This window comes from Argiope bruennichi, chromosome 5, assembly GCF_947563725.1.
Source record: "Argiope bruennichi chromosome 5, qqArgBrue1.1, whole genome shotgun sequence".
Taxonomy (NCBI): Eukaryota; Metazoa; Arthropoda; class Arachnida; order Araneae; family Araneidae; genus Argiope; species Argiope bruennichi.
The window spans coordinates 104,682,472-104,694,022 of NC_079155.1; the positions used below are offsets into that span (position 1 = coordinate 104,682,472).

General features: G+C 35.1%; 1 protein-coding gene across 1 annotated transcript; it reads right to left on the minus strand.

Annotated features, from left to right (window-relative positions):
• Positions 1-265: 265 nt before the first annotated feature.
• Positions 266-2,185, minus strand: LOC129969078 (uncharacterized). The gene has a single exon (XM_056083488.1). It carries the CDS (start codon positions 1,865-1,867, stop codon positions 551-553), a length of 1,317 nt encoding a protein of 438 aa, XP_055939463.1. The 5' UTR covers positions 1,868-2,185; the 3' UTR covers positions 266-550.
• Between the last annotated feature and the right edge of the window lie 9,366 nt (positions 2,186-11,551).

Here is an 11,551-nt window from a genome sequence, read left to right on the forward strand (position 1 = left end):
AATCGGATCGTCCATCTAATTAAGTCACCCCTTTCTTTACTATCTTTTAGCTGGAGAAAATGACATCTAATTAAATTATTCAATATTAGGTGAGAATCGCAGGTGAATCACGCAGCAGTCAGTGTTAAAATATAAAATTTTAAATACACATTTTTTATTGATATTTTTTTTGTTTTGTTACATAAGCAAGCAAACAGAGAATTTCAAGATACATTCTATAAAACTGCACTTTTAATACATGATGTGCCAAAACTGTAAAAATTGTAGTATTTTGAATATAAAACATTTTTATAAACTGAATTTACCACCCACTTTCAAGTACGGTATATTAGCAAACTTAAAATTTTCATTTTTAAAACCTTGAATAAAATTCTTTTTCAATCTCATCAACTGGAAAATTAGATTCCAGAAATTCAAAAAAGAATATGAAATATAACATTTTGAAATTCTTTTTCCGTTGTCGCGTTACTTAATGTGAGCCATTAAGTATACGACAGAGTATTAAGCACTTTATACTGTTTAATAGGTGTAACTTACAAATTTTTGTTTTCTATTCTACGAATCTTACTTCTTTTTGCCTTGATTTTTCTTCTTTAGTTGCTTCAAAATTGCTGATAAGTTTTTCGAGCGGTTCATTGGAATCCAATCCAAAATGCTTGACAACAATATTTCTCAAATTATTCAAAGTTTGCTTGATCATACTAATAGTGATTTGTTTCATCTGATTTACCGATGTTTTGATCATTGTTTCGATCAGTAACACGGAAGATTCATCCTCCGTTTCAGTTATTTTAGGTAGAATTGAGTGCATCAAATTTGTTTCTATATTTGATAATACCTGTTCCATCATTTCTACAGTGCATTCTTCCCATTCTTTAAGAGATCGAAGGATAGCTAGTATTTCTTTACTCTTTTTATCATCTGCCGGTTTCTTCAAGGAACAAGTACGTTTGAGACAAGATTTCACGTGTTTAGCATCTTTCTGCGCAAGGTTGGTACTTGCTGAATTAGATTTAGCTTTATCTTGATGCTTATTACCATCGTCATTTTCATTGTCCGAGACAGGTTTGTGTCGCCTACCACGAGGCTTTGTTCGGGGTCTTGAGGTTTCAGGGTTCTTGCAATATTTATCCAATCTTTCCTTGTATCTTTTACAGTCTCTTTTACTATGACCGAACTCTCTACAGTGGAAGCATGCTGGTTGTCTTCCTCGAACAATCACCAAAGTTCTATACCCGTCAAATTTCAGGAAATGGGGCAAGTCGTTCTTAACCATACCATCTTTAAGGCGCAAACCGAAATATCTGACGTCACTCATAATTTGACCATTCCAGTATTCGTGAGTTTCATTTTCCAAGAGTATAACATCTCCAAATTGAGCTAATTGCGTTTTCACGTCATCATCAGATACGAAATGCGGCAACCAGTGAAGAAACCCTCTTAGTTCGTATTCATAATAAGGTTTAATCCAACAAGTTTTACTTTTAATTTTGGTTTTCCACATTCGAAGCAAGTTTTCACGGATTTCTTCGTTTTCCACCTGCATCAGCCATACGTTGGGATGTCCCCAATTCTCCAATCTCACGACGTTTTCCTCGCCAACGTACTTCTGCACAAATTCGTTAAAGTCAGACGCCTTAAAGCCTTTTGAAAATTTTGGAAATTCCAAAAACAGTGATGTGTCCATATATGAGATGGTATCAGCATCTTGGCTGAACGCTCCAATATTGGAATCGTTCGTTTCTTCATCTTCCGCGTCCTCATTCCAGTGACTTATCTCGAACTCTCCAGGATCTTCATTATCTTCTTCATTATTGACATCAACCACAAGATTCGATCCTGAACAACAAGCTCCATTATCGGCCATTTATGCAATAGAAGTATTAAGCGATAAATGTCCTTTACTCAGTTTTGTTAAATATGAAATCTAAGTATGATACAGACCATTTATTTTTACTTCCCTTCACGCAACTAGAATTGAACTTTATCTGAATTTGACCTCAACAAAACAAGGACTTGATAATGGCGATAACAAAAATACTCTTCTTCGCGTAATTCTATCTACAAAGAATTATTCACCCATGTGACATAGTGATAAGCAAAAAATGCAACCTTAACAAATATATAAATCAGTATTTTTAATTCCTTATCCATGATGTTGATTGTAATTAGATTTTTATAGCGTTTCTCATAATACTCCACTCAATTAAGTTTAAACATCATGTCCCAGAGAATTTATATTTCAAAATACAATTAAAAGTAGTATCGATTAGCCCATGTCCTGATTCGGCAGCTGAACAAGTGAAATTTCAGTCGCTCTAGGACATGGCAGTGCTCACACGGGGCAACTGTTGTGCGCGGTGGAAGGCCACGCCTATCTCAGGAACATCATGTGACCCCAATGGGAAGATAGCAAATGGTTGCTCATCGGGACAACTATTTGCTATTGCCCCATTTCAGTCATGTGATTCCCCTAAAGTAGGCGTGGCCTTCCATTGTGCGCAATAGTTGGTCTCGAGTGAACCCTGCTTTACTGTAATCTAGCAGATAAGGACAGTTAATGGCATCAATGATCATATTGCGCAACTGCATCCATATGAGGAACGTCAATTTAAGACCAGCTCTCAACTCCACTATTCTTCAATAGTTTGTAAGCCCTGTTTATATTTTATTTGTTATTTTAAGCTTTGCTTATTATTATTATTTTTCATTTTCTCGTGTATGAAATATGGAACAATACAGTGGAACATCGTTTAACGAGCATAATTCGCTTCGAATCATATTCGCACGTGAAGCCATGATGTCATGGATTTATGTCGGCTAGTAGCACCCATATAACTAACTGTTCATTGTTAGCTGGGGGAGGGGATACAAACCAGTCCCGTGATGATGTAATCAGGACTGAAAAATATTTATCAATTTAAAGAATGGAGCAAATTCTAGTTTCGTTTCCCCTCACAAACGAATAGCGATATCGTTCACCATCATGGTCTTAACAGATCTCTTAACAGATGCTATTTATATCTGTTATTCTATTATTTACAGGTCTAAGTTATACATTTTGTCACAGATTTTTTTTTGTGTGTGTTTAACCCTTTAAAGGGCCATTTTTTTCTAGTCATATTATGTTAAAATATTTTTAGTTTTGAAATTAGAATAAGAAAAGGGATTCATTTAGCTTATTAGATAAATTTAATTTGATTAATTAATTAATTGGGTTAATTAATAATTAAGTGACAAATCAAGAAACATCATTTTGTGTGAGATAAAGAACTGAAGCATCTAAGTTTCTGTCTTTCTAAAAAAATTTGTCAGAACTGATGCCAACCTACATAATTTCATACAAAGATTGATAAATTTGGTGGGAAGCATACTTCCCACGACCTTAGAAAGGGTTAAACTATAGATATTTTTTTATAATTATCGTTTAATTGATTTGTTAATCTCTACTAAAAGGGTTTTAGAGGCATGTGATATATTTTTTTTTCATGTTTTTTGTAAAAATATATTGTGAGTTATCGACTTAATCTCCTGCGTATTTCATATTTAGATTCGTATCGGAAAAATCCTTATTCTCAATCGGAAGTGATACTGAAACTTTCTTGTATACTCTGAAATAGAGATTTTATCCTCCTCTCCATTCATAAGATTATAGAAATTGTGTAAGGTTACGAATGCCTTGCATGGAATTGGCGAGCAATGATGGCGAAATATAAATATTTGGCGTGAACTTGGCATTTTTACTAAACTTATCTCGCCAATATGTATTATAGACTTTTTACCCATCTATTAAAATTGTAATCACATGACCACAGACCGAATTTCGTTGATTTATGTCACTGCGTTTATGAGTCATTATGTTTACATGCGTACGGAAGTACAGATTGATAAACGGTCAACCCTTTGACAGATTTGGTTCAAAAATTTAATATGAATCTATACTAAAATTTTGAACCAAATTTCATTTACCTAAGCTGTATACGTTTACGAATTAACGTTTTAATGTCTTGATCTAGACTGATCAAATAACGAAGCAGAATTTCCAGACAATTCTTTATTTTACAGCCCTATATATACAAAAGAATAACTCTTTCTAATCTTGGTTAAATAAATAGTTATTTACACCTGTAGTAGGAGATACAACAGTCGAAGTCGAAGGGTTTTCTTGAAACTCAGTTGGTTCTCGGATTCCGAACTCGTGGGCGTAGTCCAACAGTCCGCCTGCAATTCGTTTCTTCTCTCCTCCTTAAAAAATTCTCCATACTTTATTTCGGCGGCAATCTCCGCCTCTTAATTTACATTGGTCATTTGAGCTCTCTTTCGGTCAATCGGGGTTCAGCAATATGCTCCCTCAGCGGCGCCAGGGGTCGTAGGAAGGTCCTTTCACAATGAGAAACATTTAGCATCCAGATGTTTGGACACCCTTTTCTCTTTGAAGGTACTATTAATACCTCTTAGACAAGGAATTCCACAGGTGGTCTTTCACGGTAGTCGCTAATAAACAGATCCGAGACCACCCAAGTGAAAAGATCCACCATCTGGCTATCTTGAGGAGTTTAGTATTTAACAGCGTCGACATAGCTGGCGGTAAATGTCTTATCAGTACTGGGAAACGGGGAATGTTACAACGTATTTATATGCATGCAAACGTACTACTCGACGAATTTAGTTCCATATTTGAGCAGATTTACATTATGGATGCTAAGTCTCTGCGACAAATTTTATTTATCTAGCTCTTTTGAGTTTTAAAGTTATTGTCTCGCTTCTATGGACAGCCGGGCAGACAGACTTCATCTGATTGGATTTCATTCAAACTTTGATCGAAATCTATGATCTCCAGTATTCACCCATCTAGGTCAAAGTTTTTTCAAATAATTATTTTCATAGACAGACATTCCAAAAAATGTATTTTTCGAACTCGGAGAGTTTTGGAAGTGGAGTCTGTCTATTGGAGTTAGAATTTTTTGACGATACTTTGTTGTATAAGAAAATAAAAAGTTGACAATGAAAAAATTCCAGTTCCAGTACATGAAGGTACAAAATGTAGGCTATATGCATACATTCTGTATGAGTACAAAAACAATTATGAAAAAGTGTTTTTAAGAGAACTATAGCAACAACTACATAAGGAAGTATTGATTTCAGTACCTCAATACAATACTGAGATAAAGTACCTCAATTACAATGCCGTGGGGGTGAACTGTTATTTAAGAGTATATTAATGCTTTCAAAATTGCCGATGATGAGTAAATGTTAGCATAAAATTTTCTAAAAAAGGGAGGACACTCCTGGTACTTAGTTTTTATTCCGTAACATTTCTGATTCTTATTTATTTATTTGATTAGATAAAGTCCATTTAAAGGAGGTGACAGATTTCCGGTTTTTAGAGCCGTTTTGTTTTACTAAAAAAATATAACTAATCTTTCCACCATACTGTAGTACAGGATTAATGTAAGAGTATTTTGTAATAGTTTGTCTATGAAAAAATATTAAATAAAAAATAGGAAGTTTTTTAAATATTTTTCTCAAAATATAGTTTTTAGATTTGTTTCTTATTTCTTCAAACTGCTTTCTCACTAATAATTTTGGGCGCAACAGGATATCTGGGATAAAAAAAATTGAGGGTAATTCCTTATAGAAATAATATGGTTCTATTATCGATAAATAAAAAAACATTAAAAGAGTGCTTTGTGTGAACCTATCTGATCTTTTCAGATAGATTTTGAGTGCAGAATTTACCCCGAAAATATGGTTAATACTGTTACAAATCTGTGATGCGGCTTCCCATCATAAGAAAGAATGTTTTACAGTCATCTGCATTGGACGGAGTACGGGTGTCGCGTTGGAGGTCCCGTATTTGGCTACTTGGCGACGAATTTGGCGACTTTCGGGCCAAAATAGATTATACCCGAAACATCGAGAATTTTCCCGATCCATCCAGAAGGAACCGAGATACGCCTCGAACGTTCCTGATTGGTTGAGAGGCTTCTAACCCTGAGACCTATAAAAAGAAGCAGCCGCAGCTGCCGGGCAGTCGTGAACCAGATCGGAGAGAGTAGTGGTGAATTGAGTAGTCGGAAGCGACAGAGAAGAGTGGTCGGGATCGACGGTGAAGAACTGGTCTTCCAGGGATTAGCAGAGCAGCGACGGAGGCAAGCTAGTGCTGAGCTAAGCTGTGCGCTACTGTCTGGAGTAGAGTCTGGTTGTATGCTGCACGTCTCGGTTGAAGATAATCGTCTTCTGTGCTGTATATAGTTGTCGTCTTTGTGCTGTCCTGTGTGTCTTCGTGTAAATAAACGTCGTTGTTTTATTTTCTACTGCCACCTGCTGATTGAGCGTTCTACACACCATATAACTCCCACTATCCAAACGAACCCGGAAATTTCGTAACAATACTTTAAATCAAATGTATTTGAAATGAAACAAACCGCAAGTTTTGTGAGTTATTCTAGCAGGCATGGTCAGTTCTCTTTATCATTGAAAAAGGATTGAGCTTCTATAAATTATGTAATCGTAAGATCTTCGAGAAAAACTTGTCTTAAAAGTAATTAGAATTTTCTGTAGTATTTTGGATGCTGATTGTTGAAAAATAAGTTTAAAAAATCTTTCATTTATAATTTTATCACTAATGATACGAAATTTGTATAATTAAGAGGATGTTACTAATACATTCTGTATATGTTTGGATTTTAAATTAGTATTTGGATGTATATATATTCTATTCTGGGTAAAATAAATATGTATTTACGAACTGTTTGTCAAACACAGTTCCAGTCATTCTTGAGAAAGCAGGTTAAAACCGGATCACTAGCCAGTTGGTGCCTGTCTCCTCCTTTATCATTTATCTTTGCTTTCTGCTGTTTTTTCATGCTTTATAATTTTTTTAATAATTCAGTTCATATATAGATATATATATATAATCCCTAGTTCTGAATAGATTTTTTTTTTCTATGCGAATGATTTTCAAAAGATGTGGCAACGCGGAATTATTTCTGTTTATACTTGTGATAAATATACGTAAAAAGAGGCACTGCAGATTTCACAATGCTTTTGCTTCAATTTTACAACGCGATTTGCTTCATTTTTTCACGTGAAAATGGGAATATAAACATATTTATGAGGCATCAAAATAAATATAAACAGCAGGAACGATCTTCCCAAAACACGTATTCCTTAATAAACGTATTATATAATCCCACCCAACAGCATAAAAATTGTGGATTCATGAATGCCATGAGTGCTCAGATTTTTGTTTCACAGTCGCACGCATAAACATTTTGTGCTACGTGATATAATGCAGAAAATAGAGTATACAATGTATACGTCTTTTTTTGTCATGAAAAGAAAATTGAAATTAAAAAGAACTGAACAGAACTCTATTATTTTAGAATTCTATTCTTTTTACAGAAAAGATACAGAACTCAAAGTTTAATATCAAGATTACATATCAAATTTCATTTATATAAGTTGTTGCGGTTTGAACTACTATAACACATTTGCATACATGCGAATGTAGATGGCAGCACGTCATACTTTTTATTATTCTGTCTGTTTTATGACGCTATTCCTTGAACAAAATTTAATATTTCTTAATGATACTATTTTTAATTCCAAACAAACCCTTTAGCAATACGATGCGATGAAAGCAAAGGCTTTTAAAAAATAAAATTCGGTACATTTTTTTACCTTGTTGATTCTATATTAACAGTTCAATGGCGTCCCTTATTCGCTCCGAGTACAAGAAAATAAATTAAAATGAATAATTAAATAAAATTTTTAGATTTCTAGAAGGAATAGATCCAAATAAACTTCATTTACAGAAACAATTCTGTTTAATTGTACCAGCATTACTTTAATAAATCAGCAACAATCAAACCAATTCAAGCAAACTGAATGGCAAAAATTTTAACGAATTAGTTTAAGTAATCTAAAAACATTCATACCTGTAGAACACGCACCGACATGTTGTAAACAATTCTTATTTTACCTTAGTTGTATTAAAGACACCTTAACTGTTAAAAAAAACAAAAATATGTAACATTGATTGAAGTTTTTTTTTTCAGTAGTTAAGTAATTTTTATTTTTCATATATGTTTGTATTATGATTTGGTTAATTTTAAATACCAAAAATTTCGTAATTCGTAGCAAATTCGTAGGTAATCGCATAATTTCATGTTTATGAGGTAAATTCAAAAACGTTTACAAAACGATTTCCACAATTTAGTTTAGTTATATTAGCATTTTATTTTAAAATATTACGCGACCTACTTTGTAATTTCGAACCTGGATCAAATAACGGGGACGACGCCTGAGCTGTCATCCCTCATCTACAAACTTCTGCACCACATTAGTAGAGAAAGTTTTTCCCCCTGGATATTCATCCAGAACAAACTTACCCCAAAGACTGTAAAATCAAGGAAGTGATTGGGAGAGAAGGGAAAAAAACCAGCCTTCTCCGGAAGTCAGCAAACTACCTCCCCCATGGGGCTACAGGGTCAAAATAAGGCTATATACAAGCATTACCAGAGCAGTGCCAGTAACCAATGAATAAATAAAAACAGATGTTCCCCCACACCAATGCGGGGAAAGGTCTTTCCTTATAAAACCTTAAATATAATACTACTAAATAGAAAAGATAAAACAAAGGGCAAGGATATTTGACTCTTGATGTAAAGGATTAAAATTCGTTTTCGAAATGGGAGCTTTTTGACCCGAAGCTTGTTGTTGTTGCTTATCCTTAAAAGATCAGACATTTATCAGATCAGATCCAGTAGGTTGTTGACCGCCAAGAAATCTATAATAATAAGAGAATCGGATATTAAGTCCCCCTTAGAAAGTCCGATGCAACCTAGAATATGATCCGGTGAAGCTGGATGGTCACAGCATTTTTTTCAAGTGGGGTGGATCTTTCTATCGCTTTCAATGGAAAAGCACTTAAGGTGGCCACTTTTTAGTTTAACCAGAGTAGTCTGGGAGCCACTGTCACATTTGATTTCCAGCAGAGTGCCAGGGATGCTCCCGAGTACCATTGGTGCGCGGGTGGAATACGCCATATAAAATGGAGTTCAGATCTTTCATTTGAGTATAGTTCTTGATAAGTAAGCGAAAAGCCAGTGGCCGTTTCATTCTCACTACCCTCTTTGGCCAGTCTATCAGTGACCTGTTGTTGTTGTTTCTTATGGCACTTGCCATGGACAAGCCTGCTGTTACGAAGACCGCGATTTTAGCCGGTGGGGGAGCGTCTCTTATTTTTATAGTAGCGCCAACTAGGGCCAAGAGTACGACTTTGCTACTCACGCATCACTCATTCGCTTGCACAACCCCTTTTTATAGGAGGGCACGTTCACACATCTCACAGATAGAACAACGGAAGAACAAGCATGCTCAAACCGGGACTCGAACCCAGGGCGCCCAGTTCACGGGGAAGACATACTACCCCTATGCCAGGATGCTGGCTATCAGTGACCTCATTACCACTAACGTTTACGTGTGATGGGATCCATTGGAGGTGGGCATCGTGGTTCTGAGAGATCGTCCTCAGTTTGAGTAGAATAGATTCGCTGGTTCATAATTTGCGGAGTATCAGCCACTAAGATGTTGTAATTCACTGCGACTGTCTGATAAAGTCCATAGTTCCCCAAAATCACAATCATAAGATAGCATCAAGCCCTGCATTAATCGCAATTAACTCACTCCTGAAGACAGAGCGAGTGTCGACCTGAAGCTTAAACTTTACAACTAAGCTACTGCTCTCTAGAAAGTTACAGAACGATTGCATTCAGATGCAATAAATTCCCGATGAATGCGGTAAATGTGCAACGCATTGCTGGAATTCGAGTTGTCGGAAATGGCTTCCTACTGAAATTTATTATACTTAAACACTCCACACTACCAATTTCACATCATGCATATTAATACAACGATTTATGCATTATCAGTATTATGCAGAAACCTATTGTAAATTTATTTGTTACTTATTATTGAATATTATTAAATATACAGATAAAAACAATAAAACCAAAGGCAAGGGTTCTTAACTCTTGATTAAAGTGGTTAAAACTCGTTTTAGAATCCGGAGCTTTTCGGCCCGAAGCTTAAACATTTTATATAATATTTGACTAGTTCTTATTTTACTTTCAATATCGTGCGATTCAAAAATCGAGATAGGAAATATTGGTGCAAATATCCAAAATAATTTATATTCATGAAATCGTATCAATTGTACGCATTACAAATAGTGTCAGTGTTATTTCTATTCCTAAGAAATCAAGCTCGAGCTAAGACCAATTAATATGCCATGGAAACTTTTTTTATGTATATATATTTTAAGATCCGAATAAATTGACTTTTCATACTTAACAAACATTTCAGCCAGAAAGAGTTATTCCTTAGCCAGTTCCATTCTTATTTTTCTGCACAAATAATATTTTTTTTTGGGGGGGGGGGGGAATTTGTAGGTAAATTTTCTGTTTAGTTGAGGTGGGTGGAGGAGGAGATTGAATAGAAAATCGTTTAGTTTTTTACAGCTCCATGTTTGAACTACACAGGATTATTTTTGAAACAGACTGCACTGCTTTGTATTGAGTTAGTTAGTTTAGTTATATTAACGTCCCGTTGTAAAGCAACACTAGGGATATTTTGGGACGGACCTCGTAATTTTGAACCGCGGTCAGATGACGAGGACGACACCTGAGCTGGCACTCCTCTCTCCACGTCACACCACACCAGTGGGAGGACGTTTGGTATGACGGATTTAACGTGCAACAGACCCCCTTACACGACTGTTCTTCGGTGAAATCGGGTCTCGAACCGAGACCATACCACCAGGCCACCGCGGCCCCCTGCTTTGTATTGAAGACAGAGTCCGAGGATGAGGTACCAAAGTTAGGATGCCTAATTTTTCTCTCAAAACTTCTACATCTAACTAGCAGAGAACATTAGATCCCGATGAACACAAAGCACTTGGCGAGTCTTTAAAAGAGTCAAACTCGTTGCTATCCAGTCCTAAGATAAGATAATAACACCAATCCATAGCAAATCTTGAAATAAAACTTAAGGTTCCACTCCACAAGATTCCGGATGTTTTCAAACTAGATACATTTAATATTTTAAGAAGCTAAAGTTCTGCTTGCAATATGGAATTCAAAAATCAAGATAAGAAAGATTGGCACTAATATTTAAAATAATTTGTATTCATAACAGTATATCAACTTTACTTAATACACAATGTTATTTCTATTAATGAAGAAATCAGAACTGAGCTAAGATTTATTTATATGTCAAGGAAACTTTTTAAATTTCTATACTTGATGACCTGAATAAATTAATTTTTCATTCTTTCAGACATTACTTAACATTTCAGTGTCAACCTTTACTGTTTTCTTTGAAATTTTGATGTAAAAATCACTTGCAAACCTTCTGACTACATTCACTCTTAGGAAATTTTGAAAATATACCAATAAGCAACAGTAAATATCACACATTTAATGAATTTAAAAAAAATCATTTGAATGTTATAGTATTTTATTACGGACTCAAAACAATAGCGTTC

Bases quoted from the DNA above. Each gene is read 5' to 3' on its own strand.
- LOC129969078 (XM_056083488.1), bottom strand. From the start codon at position 1,867: ATGGCCGATAATGGAGCTTGTTGTTCAGGATCGAATCTTGTGGTTGAT.